The 18,561-nt window shown below is 35.6% G+C and overlaps 3 protein-coding genes across 4 annotated transcripts in view; all 3 read left to right on the top strand.

Annotated features, from left to right (window-relative positions):
* Window positions 1–1,376: 1,376 nt before the first annotated feature.
* On the top strand, window positions 1,377–13,711 carry LOC307150882 (polyamine deacetylase HDAC10-like). Its single transcript, XM_079858474.1, has 20 exons — window positions 1,377–1,605; window positions 3,592–3,726; window positions 4,584–4,680; window positions 5,205–5,302; window positions 6,459–6,563; window positions 6,702–6,770; window positions 7,231–7,357; window positions 7,523–7,588; window positions 7,942–8,001; window positions 8,568–8,657; window positions 8,744–8,850; window positions 9,577–9,644; window positions 10,008–10,257; window positions 10,338–10,428; window positions 10,516–10,601; window positions 10,699–10,752; window positions 11,877–11,955; window positions 12,034–12,228; window positions 13,218–13,377; window positions 13,568–13,711. The coding sequence occupies exons 1-20, from the start codon at window positions 1,541–1,543 to the stop codon at window positions 13,579–13,581; spliced, it is 2,016 nt and encodes a 671-aa protein (XP_079714600.1). The 5' UTR covers window positions 1,377–1,540; the 3' UTR covers window positions 13,582–13,711.
* parvg (parvin, gamma) overlaps window positions 4,192–18,561 on the top strand; it is a 42,319-nt gene continuing 27,949 nt past the window's right edge. Inside the window, exon 1 of the mRNA XM_079858503.1 lies at window positions 4,192–4,206. The gene's annotated coding sequence lies outside the window, so the exon portion shown is untranslated. The remainder of the gene's footprint in view (window positions 4,207–18,561) is intronic.
* The window catches only part of parvb (parvin, beta), a 20,747-nt gene continuing 17,184 nt past the window's right edge, over window positions 14,999–18,561 (top strand). Inside the window, exon 1 of one of the 2 annotated variants that reach the window (XM_079858480.1) lies at window positions 14,999–15,308. In XM_079858480.1, coding sequence (XP_079714606.1) covers window positions 15,197–15,308 — 112 coding nt within the window. In that variant the 5' untranslated portion in view covers window positions 14,999–15,196. Of the gene's footprint in view, window positions 15,309–15,853; window positions 17,212–18,561 lie in introns of those variants that run through there. The other variant, XM_079858483.1, reaches the window with a different exon arrangement.

Below are 18,561 nucleotides of genomic sequence, written 5' to 3'. Positions count from 1 at the left end.
TTGTCCACTAAATCAAACTGTTTCAGTGTGTGTGTGTGTGTATATATATACAGTAGTCAACATTTGAAGTGGATCAAAAAAGTTCATCAAAGTTGTCCTAAGACAAGAACGGGTATTGTTCAAAATTCATGTATAACTTTGAAAGGTTTTGATCCACTTAAAATGTTGACTACTGTATATAAAATGTGAAATTATAGGTACTTTCTGCTTTTCTGTCATCAGAAAAAAGGAGCTTGGATTGTGTCTTGCATTCAGGACCATCCTAATAGTGTCTAACTGACGATAAATGTAACGGGTACCATATGTGACAATGTTATGAGTGTTAATTAAATAATGTGCATTAAAAACAGCTTTGGAAACCTATTTTTACTTTGCCTTCAAATTATTGTTACTGTTCAAATTCACGTCATTTGAGATGCGTTGGAAGTTGTGACGTTGTATTTGATTATATTAATGGCTTTCAGAAAAAAAATGAATTCCAGAATTTTTCATTTGATGCATCTATCGGATACTGTTAATAAACAAATGTTACTATTGAGAATGTATATTTAAGAGAGTTAATTTTCTAAAAGTTCACAAGATCAAAAGTGGCCACAGTTGCAGAAACACCCACATTTTGTGAATATAAAAACCATAAAAGGCTGACATTTTAAATACCAGTTTTTTGGACCTGCTTAAGTTACAAACAGTACCGACAGTACAGTCCTTAAACAACAAAGAAAAAAATCTAAGAAAATGGTCAGTAAGAAAGATACACATGGATATGCATGTGTAGATTATACAGTAGCATACAGAGCAGTTTGTCTGTAACTTAAACATTTTTAAATCACCATAATTTTTTTTTTATTAAGGATTTTCAAATAATACAAACATCAAAAACAAAGACAAACAAACAAACCCCAAGCGCTGCAAGTTAAATAAAATGTACAATGTACAAATGTGTATGTTTGCAGAAAACATAAGTCAAAACAAGAGAAGCCAAAACTTTCTTAAAATAAAAATTTCAAAATTTGTGTAGAAAGGATGGGAGAGGATACCAAAGACTCCTGAATTTGTCCTGTTTGTGGCTGAGGTCATAAGTTAATTTCTCCAGAGGAAGAAAGGATGACAGGCAGCTGAGAAATCCACATAGAAATAGTAGGGACCTGAGATGTAGGCCATTTTAATAGTATATTTCTTAGCCAGGAATATAAGGGTTGTAAACAGAGGTTTTAAGTCTGAGTCAAGTAGGTCTTTAGGAATGTCATTCAGGAAAAAAGTGAGGGGGATAAAATAAAACGTTTTTAAATCACCATTTTTAATGGTAAATGTCTTTTTGAACCCGTTTCTCAGATTGTTATTGAATGTAGGGGGCGGTAATTCAACAAGCGCGCGCCGTTTCACACAGCGAAGAAAAAGACACAAACAACAGCATCAGCATGGACTTTGATAGGAAGCAAGCTGCTTCCTCATGAGTCAGTGAATAATATTCTAAATCACACTGATATACAGTTATTAATCAGTTATTTTTTATTAACATCATCCAGAGCAGAGTGTTTTAATGGCGTCAGGAAGCGCACTGATCTTTGATGAGGAGATGACTCGTTATAAACTCCTCTGGACAGAGTAAGTCATCGAATCACTTACAAAAGTGTCATGTTATATTATTAAATTCAGACATGATATAACCTTAGTACCATAGCGTTCAGTGAAGGATCTCACAGTCATATGCATTGCAAATACCATGGTCACATGAATATATGGTAATCATCCTGTATGATGGTAACGTTATTACTACCGTTACCTGATCCCGTCAATATACTTGCAACGGTTCTTTTAGTGAGGGATTTGTGTCAAAATTATCATAATTTATATCTGTGAACTGAAATAATTGTACATTAAGTTAAGCTAAATGAAAATGGGAAATGTTGCCTAGCAACTAGCTGAAATAAAATCATTTAAAAAAAATATTTCATTTTTTTTTAGATGGTTATTTTATTTCAAGTAATACATTAAATAAACATTTAGTTTTAGTTTCAGTTATAATAATAACCCTGGTAAAAACCAAAATTTTAAGAATTGTAAGAATTATACTATGCGTTTTTTGTATTGCAACCACTTAGAAAAGAGTAATAATTGCAGTTTGAAGTCAATAACAAAATTGCAGTGATTGATAGTATCACTAAATAGTTTATTACTGGGAATAATTACATTGTCTATAGTGATAGGCCGTTAAATCTGTCGATATTTGGCTGTTTTGAATGTATCGAATAACTGCACATTGGCAGATTCCCATTCTGTCAGTTCCTTAATCTACCAAAATACTTCACAATGGATAATTTCAATTTCAGTTTATTTATAAAGTAGCCTGGGAAAACCCAGACAAAATTCCGACAAATTTAGATTTGCTCTGCAAGTAGTCTGGCAAAGAGCTCATTCAAGCCGATTTCTAATCCGTCGAAATCGCGGCACCAATCAGAAACGTTGAGGCGGGCTTTACACGATGACGATCGCTCTGATTGGTTTTAGGTCTATCCAATTGCGCCCAGAGGCATTTGAGTGACATCCGTTGGTGAAGCGCAGCAACTTTTAAATGCATTATTATATTCAAATTGCAAACACATGAGGACAGTCTCCATGAAAGGCCCACTGGCAGATGAACGTGCTACTACATTTCTCTCTGAAACGGTAGGAAATTAAATTAGATTTAATAGAGGATTTTAACTGTGACATGATGATTGACAGGGCAGTTTACGTGACAGGATGCACGCGACAGATCCGTCCGATAAAGATGACGAAGTAGTATGTCCCAAAGCTTGCCTACTTTTTTGCTACACATTCAAAAGTAAATACCTTTTCTTCACAAAAAGAGTAACATTACATACTTTTATGGCGTAGTGTAACTTAGGCGTAACATATGGCTTTACACGATGACGATCACTCTGATTGGTTTTAGGTCTATCCAATTGCGCCCAGAGGCATTTGAGCGACGTCCGTTGGTGACGCCCCTTTGGAAATGAGTTATTAATGAAGCTTTGCCAGACCATAACTCAATTACTACTGAGAATGGTTTGGTTTTAACCAGGCTATTTATAAAGCACAATTAAACACAACTAGCGTTGACCAATGTGCTGTACAGAGTAAAAACCAATAATAAATGGTCTGTTTTCACATAAATATCTAGTTCAGTCATGAAACCCTAGAGGGCGCCAACTAATCGGTCCTTTACATGCAATCTGCAAGAAATCACATCATTACCGCTGACACAAGCTGATTGGCCTCTGCTGATCCTGCAGCCAATGAGATTGCTTGCTCAACATTTAAATAATGTGGTTCAGTGTTTGCTGTAAGCTAGTTCTGCAGTGCTATCAAAACCCCTCCACCTGCCTAGATCTGCTACGGGATTTACGTATGTCTATTTATGCTGCAGCATAATTGCTCACAGCAGTGTATCTATTAGCAGTAACAAGTCCATACTTGCTCTGCATCAGCAGCAGTGTAGCACATCTAGTCCAACAAGACCAGATACATGCTTATTAGCAGATACATAGCATGCTAAAATGATTCCTAGAGTTGTCATGATTGAAATCTAATGGCTGTTTCTCTGTCCAGTCCAGTGTGTGAGATCGAGGTGCCCGAGCGTTTGACCGTGTCGTATGAAGCGCTCAAGACACACGGCGTGGCACAGAGATGCACACAAGTGCCGGTCCGCCAGGCCACCGAGCAGGAGATCTTACTCGCGCACAGGTTAGTGGACTTTCAGCGCATGACCTTAAAGGAGAACTCCGGTCAATTTTAACATTGAGCTCATTTTTTTGTACATTTGGAGTGCTGTCAATACAGAGAACAACGACAAAAAACGGTGTTGCCTACACCGAGTTATTCTATTTTTAAAATTTGCACCCTGTTGACTTCAATGGGGCAAGTTTTAAACCTGCTTTTAGCCTCTTAACATCCTTTAAGTGTCATTACAAGTGCACAGAAAATGTGAGTGATTCCTTCCGAGTGAACACGGGTGGATCTGACTGCCGTAGATGTTAGAGATATTAATAAAAACGAAGTTAATTCAGCCAGCGCTCATACCTTTGTTTACATCCTGTTTTCGGTGGAACGCCATAGTAATCGATTGTCGAGTTCACGCGCGTGATCATTGGTAACTAAACCTATGCGCGTGAACTCGACAATCGATTACTATGGCCTTCCACCGAAAACAGGATGTAAACAAAGGTATGAGCGCTGGCTGAATTAACTTCGTTTTTATTAATATCTCTAACATCTACGGCAGTCAGATCCACCCGTGTTCACTCGGAAGGAATCACTCACATTTTCTGTGCACTTGTAATGACACTTAAAGGATGTTAAGAGGCTAAAAAGCAGGCTTACTACTTGCCCTATTGAAGTCAACAGGGTGCAAATTTTAAAAATAGAATAACTCGGTGTAGGCAACACCGATTTTTGTCGTTGTTCTCTGTATTGACAGCACTCCAAATGTACAAAAAAATGAGCTCAATGTTAAAATTGACCGGAGTTCTCCTTTAAACCAGGCCAGTGTCTATTCCTATACAATTAAGTTTGGGTTTTGAAATCTTTTGTGTTTAATGCAGCGAGGAATATTTGGAGGCCGTCAAACAGACTCCGAAAATGACCGTGGAAGAGCTGAAGGCATTTTCCAAGAAGTACAGCGACGTCTATTTCCACCAGGTACGTCCAGATTGTTCGTGCTTGTTGGGTTGAGATGAGTGCAAACGCTTTCCAACTAGGGATGCACCGATATGAACATTTCGGCCAATACTGATAACCGATAATTCTTTATATTTGAAAGCCGATAACCGATATATTGCCCGATAAATCTAATTAATTTTTGAGGGCCTGATTTCAAAAACAAAAGTTTCACCTAAAATCCATGTCCCAAACACTCATTATAATGTTATGTAGCCTTTATGACAGACTTGTGCTACACATGTTGCCCTTAACTGTATTTTCCTTTTTTGAAGTGATTCAAATCATATTTCAAGCAGTTCAAACCCGTCATGTTCAACAGTGCATCTGAAGTGTCTCAGATGAAGGATATAATCCATTATTCATCAGCTTTAATATATCTGCCAAATTTTCTTATCGGGCCGATAGCGATATCATTAAAAATGAACATATATCGGCCGATACCGATATGGTGGCCGATATATCGGGCATCCCTGTTTCCAACGCAGCCTGTCATGTGACTGCAGAACATCTATCGCTGTGCTAAGCTGGCGGTGGGCGCGACGCTGCAGCTGGTGGACAGTGTCATGAAGACAGAGGTCAGGAACGGCATGGCGCTGGTCAGGTGAGCACACATCCAACAGCTGCTGCTTTCATGATATCGGGAAAAAAAGGTAAAAACTACCTGCTTATATTAATAATATTTATATTTATTATATTATAATATATAATATTTGCTCCGCCAGTGCTGTGAGTTCGAGGCAGGACTCCCTGTTTGTCTGAAACTAAAATAAAACGAAACTGAAACTAAAATAATACATTTGTATTATTATTAACAATATTGAGCAAATTGATCTAGTTTTTAATGTAATGATACATTTATCATTATTAGCAATATTTAATTGTTAATAAGTAAGTATTAGTAATATTTAATAATGTTTTAATTTAGTATTACATTTAATTATGAATTATTGTTGTTTTTGTTATTGTTAGTATTATTAACAATATCAATAATATATAAACGTAATATTTGAATGTTTGAATTGAATGTTTAAGTTTACTTGTGTTCATATTAAACATTAATAATATAAAAATAATTGTTATTGTTAGTATTAACAAAATGAATAATGAATGTTTTAATGTATAAATGTAATACTTAAATTTAATGTTTTTAATATAATACATTATTTATTTATTATTAACAGTAATTATTTTAATATTAAATATTAGTAATATTTAATCAAATTTAAATGTAGCATTTTAATTTGATATTAATAAATGCAACAATTTAATGTAATGTTTTTAATTTAATAATACATTTAATTATGTATTATTATTATTATTATTATTAATAATATTTAATTGTTCATTTTAAATATTATTCATATTTATAAAAAAAGTAATACATTTCATTCTAAATTATTATTATATTAGTATTATAATGTATAGTTTAACACTATTAATTTAATTTATTATTATTATTATTATTATTATCAATGTTTAATTATCTTCAGATTAAATATTAATACTATTTTATAAAATAACGGTAACATTTTAATTTAATAATAAATGTAATACATTAATGTACTGGTTTTAATTTAATAATACATTTAATTATTTATTATTATTAATAATAGTAGTTAATCAACACTTCTGTGTGTTGGTTATTGGACACTTAAACATAAAAATAATTAATATTTGTATTGGTCATAAACAACACAATATATGTTGATGTCTAGTTTTTAATAATTGATTGTTGTTCTCTTTTCTGTGTCCCTCAGGCCTCCAGGACACCACAGTCAGCGCTCTGCTGCAAACGGTTTCTGTGTGTTTAATAACGTGGCCATCGCGGCTCTTTATGCTAAGAAGAGCTACGGCCTGAACAGGTGAACGCTGCTACACCTGTGATACTCGCTGAAGGACAACTAAACTGCTGCTGTTGCAGATGGAGGATTTTGCGTAAGATTTTCCATATGTCATACAGATGAGAGATGAGTTTGAGCTTGTGTTTTTCTTTTTTCCAGGGTTTTGATTGTGGACTGGGACGTCCATCATGGACAAGGTGTCCAATACTGCTTTGAGGAGGACCCAAGGTGAGTCCATCTCGCTTCTGATGGACAATATCATTTACTAACTAGATGTTTACATTTTCAGAAGGAAATGTGAGTGATCTTTACCCGAGCAATACTTTTATTTAATTTAATTTAATTTAATTCTGTTTTGTTCACTTTTATTTAATTATTTTATATTGTATTTATTTTATTTTATATAATTTTAATTATTTTATTTTGGTATTTTTTTATTTAATAAAAAAAAATATATATATATTAAAAAAAAAAATATATATATATATATATATATATTATTTTTTTTTATTATTTTTTATTATTGTTTTATTTTATTTGTAAATAAGCTATTTACATTTTCCCCATCTGTTTTTATCATCCACCAGATGAAAATAATTGCATACCTGCACAATTTGAGGAATCGTTTATGCAGATATCACAATCTTTCCCCAAGCACGAGCACTAATTGATTTCTCATTCACCCTAGCGTGCTTTACTTTTCCTGGCATCGTTACGAGCATCAGACCTTCTGGCCCAATCTCCCAGAGTCGGACTATACAAGTGTCGGGAAAGGCAAAGGATCCGGTTTCAACATTAACCTCCCCTGGAACAAGGCAAACAAAAAACTGCCTTCAAACCAAGCTTTTTCATGAGTGAAATGCATTTCATAATAGCAGTGCATGCCAATCAAATCCAGTTTTGAACAATCATTCTTATTTGTTTCAGTGAAATTTCAGAATGATTGTTTGCACATGGTTTCTGTGCTTTGTTTTGTGCAGGTGGGCATGACGAACAGCGACTATCTTGCTGCCTTCTTCCATGTTGTTTTACCTGCCGCATACGAGGTACCCGTCGCACGACAGTAAAGGCCCGTTCCCTCCATAGTTCTAAAACTCGTCCAAAATATAAATCCACACCGCAACTATAACGTTAACAACACGGTGAAACGAAATAGTTGGAATCACTTTCAGAACGACTTTGTCCAGCTGATGAATGATAAAAACATTGACAGCCAATCAGAATCCATCCTGCTTTAAAGAGCTCGAGCATTTAAAGCGGCAGACAACAAAACTGCAGCATAGACAAAACAATAACGTGTGTTGGTGTGAATGCTAATATATTTATTGCCATACTTATTGTTCTTAAGTGTTGGGCCATTGGAGCTTTTTCGTTGTTTCTAAGTTGTTTTCTCTTTCAGTTTGATCCAGAGCTGGTTTTGGTGTCTGCTGGTTTTGATTCAGCCATTGGAGATCCAGAAGTAAGAGACTTTTTTTAAATTTGTGATTGACCGAGGCGAGCTCCTTAAAGTCCCCCTGTGGTGAAAATCAAGTTTTTAATGTTGTTTATTTGTCTATGTTGTGTTTTTAATATGCTTTTAAGACAAACCATGTATAAAGTATTTTCTCCTTAAAACTGCAGTGAACCAAAGACAGTCTCAGAAATCGCTGGTGTTTCTGACGTCACAAACGTTGTAACCAATCAGATCAACGTGTGATCGTCAACGAGTGGATCTCTGAGCTGAGTGAGTGAGTGGAGGCGGGGCTCATTTGCATATTCATAGAACCGCGTATACTAAATGAGGCAAGGGTGTCGAGTTACATTCAAGCTATTTTCTTTTCAAGAAAAAACATTTTAATATGTAATTTTGGTGATCAAAAATGAGTTTTAAGGGATAAAATGATTGACTACAGGGGGACTTAAACTGTTACTTCCCTTTCAGGATCTTGTTTAGTCCATCTATCAGGCTGCTCTCCAACGTTTCAGCCCTATTTCATGGGCCGTATGGGATGATATCAGTTGACTATATTGTCTTTTCTGGTTTAGGGTGAAATGTGTGCTTCTCCTGAGATCTATGCCCACCTCACCCAACTGTTGATGCCTTTGGCTGCAGGCAAGATGTGCGTCGTCCTGGAGGTCAGGGGTCATTTTCAAACAAAACCTGGATCAATTTCCACTCGTTCTCTGTTTAATTTCTCTTGGTTTCTTTCGATCGTGTTTAGGGAGGGTACAACCTGACTTGTCTGGCCCAGTCAGTTTGCCAAACCGTGCAGACGCTTCTTGGAGATCCGGCCCCGCGGCTGTCAGGGCTCGGAGCCGCTTGTGAGAGGTGAATTGAGCTGTCAATCAAGCGGCGAGTGCTTTTCATTGGTTGAAGTGCACTTGGGTAGCCCTGCCCTCAGTGAAATCCTATTGGTCCAAAGTCCTGCCCACACACGTTAAAGGAACACGCCGACTTTTTGGGACTTTAGCTTATTCACCGTATCCCCCAGAGTTAGATGAGTCCATACATACCCTTCTCATCTCCGTGCGTGCCGTAACTCTGTCTGGCGTTATTTTGTCACTTATTGGGAGCAGTATGCTAGCTGGAGCCGTTTACCTCCAGTCTTTGTGCTAAGCTAGGCTAGCGGTGGGTGCGTCAGACAGAGTTACAGCACGCACGGAGATGAAAAGGGTATGTATGAACTCATCTAACTCTGGGGGATACTGAGAATAAGCTAAAGACCCAAAAAGTCGGCGTGTTCCTTTAAACATCAAATACATCCTGATTGGTTGCAATATGCAACATTTGATATCACTTTATTTTACAGTGTCATTGTTACACGTTACATGTAGTTACTATAGTCATAACTATAAATTATGCATAATTACATGCACCTAAACCAAACCCTAATCCTATAGTAAGTACATGTAGTTACTTAATATTACTCAGTACTTAAATGTATAATTACAGTGTAACACACACCTTAAAGTAAAGTGTAACCATATTTAACATGGACAAACAAATCACTCGTCGTTAGAAAGCTGGAGTTATATGTTGTGTGTTCTTTCTCAGCGCACTGGAATCTATTCAAAATGTCCGCCAAGCTCAATCATCGCACTGGAGCTGTTTTAAACACGTAGGTTAGTGCTTGTTTACTTACTTTTGCTCAAATTAAATTGCCATTTTCCTTTCACTTTAAAGCAATTGTGTTTGTTGGAAGCAAAAGCTGGATTTTCAGCATCATTACTCCAGTCTTCAGTGTCACATGATCCTTCAGAAATCACTCTAATATGATGATTTGCTGCTCAAGAAACATTTCTGATTATTATCAATGTTGAAAACAGTTGTGCTGCCTACGATAACGGATTGATAACGTGCGTTTTTGTGAACGCCAATATAGTTATTGTTCTTGTTGTGAACAGGCTTTAAAAGTATTCATTTCTTGTGGAAAAAAGGTTCTGTATATTAGATTAGATAATTTTTTTATCTGTCCTGTTCTTAAGAGGCTCATTCAGAAACGAGCACAAAGCGGCCCAGACTGGACGAGGAGAACGGCGCAACGAAAGAGGCACCAGAGACCAATACAGAGAAGAAGACTCAGGCTATCGTGTGGCCTGAACCTTTAGCCAGGACATCAGCATGTGTGCGAACTGTCATAGCGCCCCCTCCTGGTGTGGAGGTCTCACTGCCTGAGGGCTGCCAGCCTTTGGAGGACGTTTCCCAAAGTACCACTAAAGAAGTACAAAGTATCCGGTTGGTATAATACTATCAGATCAGAAAACCTGGTGTTACTCATTTAGGGCGCGTTGTAACCCTTTATTTTCCAATTCTAGGGATAAACATTTCCAAGGCGTCACGGACCAAAGTGTCCTCCAGCCTCTTGGAAATGTAATTTCAGTCCTCGACCAGATGATGAGTAAAGAGGTGAGGAAGTGATGGCGGAGGTCTGGGTGGGGGTGGGGGGGGGTGTTTGTGTGTGCAGTGTTTGGTAACGGACTGTAACTTCATCAGGTGTGTAACGGATGCGTCGTGGTGTGTGACTCGAGTGTGTCCGTACGCTGTGCTTTTCAACACGCACTAATCGGCCTTGCTGAACGGTACAACACTTCTTAGACTTACAGAAGAATTATTTTTAAAAGATTAATAATGACCTGTTGTGTGATATTAAATTCAGTGCTTGTGTTTTTGATGAAGGGTTATGGTTGTTTTTATTGGAGATGAGAATATACCAGTCATTACTAATGATGGGTGAGACTGTTATTACTATCTATCTATCTATCTATCTATCTATCTATCTATCTATCTATCTATCTATCTATCTATCTATCTATCTATCTATCTATCTATCTATCTATCTATCTATCGTCTATCTATCGTCTATCTATCTATCTATCTATCTATCTATCTATCTATCTGTCTATCTGTCTATCTATTGTCTATCTATCTATCTATCTATCTATTGTCTATCTATCTATCTATCTATCTATTGTCTATCTATCTATCTATCTATCTATCTGTCTATCTATCTGTCTATCTATCTATCTATCTATCTATCTATCTATCTGTCTATCTATCTATTGTCTATCTATCTATCTATCTATTGTCTATCTATCTATCTATCTATCTATCTATCTATCTGTCTATCTATCTATCTATCTGTCTATCTATTGTCTATCTATCTATCTATCTATTGTCTATCTATCTATCTATCTATCTATCTATCTATCTATCTATATCTATCTATCGTCTATCTATCTATCTATCGTCTATCTATCTATCTATCTATCTATCTATTGTCTAACTATCTATCTATCTATTGTCTATCTATCTATCTATCTATCGATCAATCGATCTATCTATATATCTATCATCTATCTATCTATCTATCTATCTATCTATCTATCTATTGTCTATCTATCTATCTATCTATCGTCTATCTATCTATCTATCTATCTATCTATCTATCTATCTATCGTCTATCTATCTATCTATCTATCGTCTATCTATCTATCTATCTATCTATCTATCTATCTATCTATCTATCTATCGTCTATCTATCTATTGTCTATCTATCTATCGATCTATCTATCGATCATCTATCTATCTATCTGTCTATCTATCTATCTATCTATATCTATCTATTGTCTATCTATCTATTGTCTATCTATCTATCTATCTATCTATCTATCTATCTATCTATCTATCTATCTATCTATCTATCTATCTATCTATCTATCTATCTATCTATCTATCTTCCTTCCTTCCTCTGTTTTTGCTGTCCCTTTCATCGAGTATATTAGAAATAATTTGGTCAGTTATTTAGAAACCGCATGCGCAGCTGTCCTGACCGCAGTGGGCGTCTCTCTCCTCAGGAAGGTGTTTCTAGTCCAGATCTGTACGGAAGAAACCGAAGAGAAGTGTGGGAACCGCTTGTCCTTGTGTCTGAGAGAGGTGCGTGATCACACCTGATATTGTCTCAGATTTCGTCTTGTTTCTATGAAGTCACTTCCTCTTCCTGCTTGTCTGCAGGGCGAGAGCTTCACGGCAGGGTTCATGCAGGCGGTTCTGGGCCTGATCCTCCCCCTGGCGTACGAGTTTAACCCCGGGCTGGTGCTGGGGGTTGTGGGAGAAAGTGGAGTGAAGACTCATTTGGCACCAGTCTGGGGTCACCTGACCTGCTTACTTCAGGGTGTGGCACAGGGCCGGACACTCGCTCTACTGCAGGTCAGATTCTGTTTTTTACAGGCCCAAAACATCAATCTATAGTATTTATTTGCATTAAATGTATTTATTTAATTGTTTTAAATATATTTATTTAAAAATATATTGGTTTTAAATGCATTTATTTTCAATGTAATTGTTTTGAATTAAATTTTATATATTTTTACATTTAAATCAAATAAATACTATAAAACTAATAAATACAATATATATAAATACATTTCAAATAAATAACTGAATACAGTTTATTTATTTTAAGTTTATTTTAAAATGTATTTGCTGTAAATGTATTCATTTAAATGGAAATTTATTTATCTTTTAAATTTAAATCAAATAATAACTTTTAAAACACAAAATGAATATTTAAAATAAATAAATAAATACATTAAATAAATACATTAAAATAAATAAATAAAATTTTTATTTTAAATGAAATTTACATTTTATTTTAAAATGTATTTGTTTTTGAATTAAAAACAACTAAATACATTTATAATTTAAAATACATTAATTACATTTAAAATGTATTTATTTACGTATTTATTTGTTTTAAATTTAAAAATAAACTTAAATATTAAAATAATACATTTTTAATTAAATAAATACATTTTAAATAAACACATTTTAAATAAATAAGTGAATTAAATTATGTATTTTAAATATATGTATTTATTTATTTTAAATGCATTTATTTATAGTGCATTTGTGTATTTTCTTTTGTGTATACTTCCCTATGAGAATTTTGGCTTGTACAATAAACATATAGAACATTTTTAATAGATGGATTTTTAGTTGTATGTTATCTATTGTATGTCTAGCTTATCAATATGGCTCAGAATATTAACTGATAACCATTTGTATTGTTGGGTTTCCACACAAAACATGGTGTTTCATGACGTGCCATAGTTAAGCCCATGTCTGGTAAAGCTACAGTATATGCGTGTCTTAACGCTGCTTGCTACCAGTGAATCACAATATATGCATGTCTTCAGGGCTATGACAAAGATCTGGTGGAGGTTACGGTCGCTGCCCTCTCTGGGGCCCCTGTTCCCCCCCTCGGGGTCTTGGGGGCCCCCAAACCTGAGGACGTTCAGATGATAGAAAAGCAGAGACAGAGGCTGCAGAAACGCTGGGGTCTGCTGCGGTGCACAGGTACTGAGGCTGAAGTTAACTCAAATATTAGACAGAGCATGCAAATGAGTGCATTTACAAAACATACATCACATCTGTTCATCAAAACAGGCATATATGGTCATATATGGTCACATATATGCTTTCTGTGAACTAGGAAGGCTTTAATGTACTTGCATGAATAGATGAATAACAGTGTGTGTTTGTGCAGATTCAGAAAGCTGATGGAAGCCTCTGGAACATTGAACAACCTGCATTTTGATGTCCAGTTATGGAAAATCATGACTTTTACTTTTTTGTACTTTTTTAAATGTTTCATTTTGTATGGCATTAAAATGAAACCTGATACAATCTTTGTTGGTTCTGTAGTTTTTGTTTGACTTTGATGTGTGTGTGTGTGTGTGTGTGTGTGTGTGTGTGTGTGTGTGTGTGTAGGTGTAGGGTTTGTCTGGTCAGAAGTGAGCTAAATTTGGGGATGTAAGCGAATTATAATTGCTATAAATTTAGAATAATTAATTATAAATTGCTTGCTGTATTCCTCATGTGTTAGTTGCTTTGGATAAAAGCGTCTGCTAAATGAACTAGGGTTAGTAATTATGGGTTAGTAACTTCTACATAGGTAGACATGTGTTTTGTTGTGTTTATCTGTCTGACTATAAGTGTGTGTCTCAAGATGACAGAATGATGTTTGTTACAACACTTTTCCATGACTGACTGACTGTATATCAGGAGTCACAGTTTGGTCATACTTCCTTTTTTACTGTTATATGCCTCTTAAACTATTATCTGTTTTTGTACGTGCTAAATTCTTCACCACACCCAGAGAGAACGGTGAGTAGCTTATGGTTATATTTGTTCATTCGTTCTGATTTTGTTTTTAAGTATTAGATCGATATTATTAGCCAATCTGTATCAAATGGTATTAGTGATACCCCGACCCGTACTTTATGATCCGTATGGTTGTGCATGGCATGTGATGCCTTTACAAATCCACTGGGTGGCAAATGTTACCAGCTAAAAAAAAATGAACATTAAGAATAGTCGTCCAGTATGGGGCGCAGATTGGCCAGAATCCTCAGTTGAACCGCATTTACTTTTTCTGTTTTATTGGCGATATTTGTATTATCGATAACGGTATGATCACCTAAATGTATATCTTCAGAGCAGAAGATATATATATCGTCAGAGCAGATACATATTGAATTTTTCGTGAATGAGGCTGTGAGGAGTTTACTTAGTCTTACAGTTGTGATCACGTTATTTTCAAAACTCACAACTTTCAAACAGTTTTAGGGAGTTTTTGTCTACAGAATGAATTTTTATAAATATGTTTTGTCAGCTGAATGTAGTACAATCTATTGAAAACACTATTTCTATCGCTCACAACCTTATTTTCATTCCTGTCAAGCATTAAATATGGCGCTGTCCTGACTAAGGTCTATTAATTCGTATTGTAATGAATTATTACAGTATTAATGCTCGATAAACAAACACAGGCAAATCAATTATTCTCAAAAAAAAAACAGTAAAAAATAATAATTTTGTATTTAGCTGATTAGTCTGTCTTGATCAGCGATGAGAAAAGTAACAGATACCACGTGACATCGCCGTCTATCTTTAGCAACAATCTAGATAATATTTTGCACATGAAAAATGACACTGAGTGGGTTTAGAAACTATTGAATTGAAATCACATGGTAAAGAATAAAATAATTATTTTAGCGCGTCGTACCTGACCAATTAGAGACCACTTTCGGGCCACTACGCCCCGCCCCTTATAGACAATACTAATTTTCATTCTTCTCACTTCTCCGGTTCTGTGACAGACGCCGAGGATCAGATGGCCGCCAATCCGACGAGAGCGACCGGCCAGCCGGGCAAGATGAAGAAGGATGAGTCGCTGCTGGGGAAACTGGGAGGAACGTTATCTCGCAAAAAGAAGCTGAAAGACGGTAATATTTTTAGGATATTGTAACTGTTAACAAAATAAAGGAGAAAATACTGTAATTAGAAGAGCACATGACATCATGCAGTCATTGATTTTATCTCTGTCCATGGTGCTGCGCTTGATCAACAATATATTTATGAAAATGATTCACTGCGGGATATTTAACCATTTATTTATGTTAAAATAGCCTATTTATATATTTAAAATAATAATTAATCGAATTAAAAGGCCTATATAATAGATATTTCTACCGGACTATTATAAGTAATTGTATAAACCTAGTTTTATAAAAAAAAAAAATTATGTGATTTTAGGCTACTCTTTGTATATCAGCATAAGTTCATCTACAGTTATGTTGTGGTGTTGTCGTCTGGGACAGAAATAGCCAGGTCAGGAGCTCAAGGTTATTCAGATAACGGTGAAGCAGGTTGCTTTGTATTTATAGTTAGTTAGCCTATATTGTTTTTCCCCTTTCAAACTCTCAAGAGTTAAACATAAATGTCTATGCTTTTTAGATTTGTTATTTTGTACAGTTCCAGACTCCCTTCCAGACTCCATCTGTGTGAACAGCTGCAGCTGCACAGTAAAGTGTGTGTGTGTGTGTGTGTGTGTGTGTGTGTGTGTGTGTTTCTTAATGAGATACAAAGGCAGAAATGACAGAGAGCTGTTTTAAATAGTTTTTGTACTGTTTTAACCTTCAGTCAGTCATACAGGAGTTACACAATGTGTTAAAGGTTCTTTAGTGACTCTTTGTTTAGAGCTTTGTTTTGGGAAGTTTGAAAAGAGTTTTGAAGTTTGAAGCGACTGCCTTGCTAAGTGGTTGCTATAGTCTTCTGAATGGTTGCTAGGGTGTTTTGGATGGTTGTTAGGGGCAGGGTTTTGCTAGGGTGTTCTAGCCAGTTGCCTGGGTGTTCTAGATGGTTGTCAGGATGTTGCTAATGTGGTTTGGATGGTTGCTAGGGTGTTTTTGCTTATTGTTAGGGTATTCTGGATGGTTGTTATGATTTCTGGTTGGTTGTTAAGGTGTTGCTAGGGTGTGCTGGCTGGTTGTTTGGGTGTTCTGGATGGTTGTCAGGATGTTGCTAATGTGGTTTGGCTGGTTGCTAGGGTTTTTTGCTGATTGTTAGGGTGTTCAGGATGGTTGTTAGGATGTCTGGCTGGTTGTTATGGTGTTGCTAGGGAGTTTTAGCTGATTACTAGGGTGTTCTGGCTGGTTGTCAGGGTGTTCTGGCTTGTTGTTTGGGTGTTCTGGATGGTGGTTAGGATTTCTGGCTGGTTGTTAAGGTGTTGCTAGGGTGTTCTGGATGGTTGTAATGATTTCTGGCTGGTTGTTAAGGTGTTCTGGCTGATTGCTCGGGTGTTCTGGCTGGTGTTTAGGGTGTTCTGGCTCATTGTTAAGGTGTTTTTAGGGCGTTTTGGCTGGTTGTTAGCGTGTTCTGCCTGTAGTCAGACCTGCACTGATTGGTGGATGTAGTTTGAAAACTAGGAGGAAATACAATCATACATTTTTGATGGAAGTTTTGATGGAATGAAAATGTGATCGTATGCTGGTCAAGTGTCTTACAGATGAGTGACTTTGGTCAAGCAGTGATGTTGTTTTGTGGAGATGAGTAAGCCTGACGTCTATAGCGCCACCCAGAGGACATTTGTTAGAAAGAGTGGGTTTTTTTCAGTAAAGTACACAGCAGATCCACACATTTCCCATCCCTTCTGTGCAGAAGCTGATAGCAAAAAACCCTTTGATATATATATAAGTGTGTGTGTGTGTGTGTGTGTCAGGATGTTGAGCTGGCTGTTACACGTTGTGTGTGTGTGTTTATGAGAGATACTGACAGATCTGGCTGTTGCTTCCTTCATTTTTTAATGATCCTGAGACTCGTTGAAACCCTTGAAGAACATGGATCCCAGTAAGTTTCACTCTTCTTCCAAACTTTTAATGCATTTTCTGAGAAATCTCCTGTTCAAGTTATTATGCTGTGATATTATTTTAAAATAATGGTCTGATATTTAAGACAACAATTTTTTTTTTTTTATTAGTATTTTTTTTTATTCTCTTTTATTATTAACCGTTTCATCATGTTTATTTACACATATATTGGCTTATCAAACTCAATAGTTCAACCAAAACATGGTTTCAAAGAGAAGCGGCATGAGTTATTAATATAATATAATTAATATTAATATAAAAATATGACTATTTTACACAATTTGTTTATATTCATTATTCATGTTTTTCATATTTTGCATATTACTGTATAATGTGATTATTTACAAGGTCCAGTGAAACTGAGTGATATTACAGTCATTTATTTAATTACAAACTTTGGTTGTAAAAAATTAGTGTAATTTTAACAGTAAAATATTGTAAAAACGCAAACATTGTAAAAGATCTAACCGGACATTTAGTGTACTTTTTCTGTGAATTTTTTTTTAAAAATTAATACCTGTAATAAACTGACATCCCAGAATTCCTTATGTGACGCTTCACATTTGAAGGTATTTTGTTTAAATAATCATATTTCTTATAGTTTTTGTTATCAGTTATCATCTGTTGTTTAATGAATGTTTATTGCTTTATTCAAGTGTGATGTGTGTTACTATGATGGGGTTTTGTGTTTGCATGAATGACTCTTTGCACCTTTTCTATAGTTGTATATACTTCTGCCTGTGGAAAAGCTTGTAATGAACTTATTAATGATTCTTCATGTGCTTCCTCTTTTACCACCTTCATTATTATGATGGTTAAAGGTACAAACCAGATTCTAGTAGTGTGCATTGTTGAATTTACTGGTTTAAATTGAAGTTTTCTTGTTTGTAAAAAACAGTTTTATACTGTAAAATGCACAGTTTGTTCTGTAAATATGTTTACATTTATACATTGGCAACCACTAAAATGCCACATTTTAGTTTTATATACTGTAGCACTGCTGTGTTGTTCTTCCTAGAGTTATTAATGGTATATAACGAAGGCGGTATCCTCATATTTAAGCTTGGGTTAGTAGTTTAGAATCAGCCATTGAGAAACATATTGTTGAGCGCTAATCTGAATATTGAGGAAAGCCCAGTATTGGTTTGAGGTTGGCAAATATTAAGTTCAGCTGCAGATCATGGTAATTTTCTGGCACAAATGACAGACAGGGTGTGTATGGGGAGTAACTGTGGACCGTGTGTAATGCAGGAAGTGTGTGTGACATGACACAATCTTATTTTCTCTGCCATCTGAACTGTGTTGCTCATTCGGAGTGCCTTTCCCTCTC

The sequence above is a fragment of the Squalius cephalus genome, assembly GCF_949319135.1.
Source record: "Squalius cephalus genome assembly, chromosome: 23".
In the NCBI taxonomy this organism is placed as follows: domain Eukaryota; kingdom Metazoa; phylum Chordata; class Actinopteri; order Cypriniformes; family Leuciscidae; genus Squalius; species Squalius cephalus.
The sequence above is the reverse complement of the archived record's forward strand: the minus strand, read 5'-3'. Positions and strand labels throughout refer to the sequence as shown.

Bases quoted from the DNA above. Each gene is read 5' to 3' on its own strand.
- LOC307150882 (XM_079858474.1), top strand. From the start codon at position 1,541: ATGGCGTCAGGAAGCGCACTGATCTTTGATGAGGAGATGACTCGTTAT. The intron at 9,645-10,007 runs GTTAGTGCTTGT...CCTGTTCTTAAG, and splicing joins GAGCTGTTTTAAACACGTAG to AGGCTCATTCAGAAACGAGC. The intron at 10,429-10,515 runs GTGAGGAAGTGA...TAACTTCATCAG, and splicing joins ACCAGATGATGAGTAAAGAG to GTGTGTAACGGATGCGTCGT.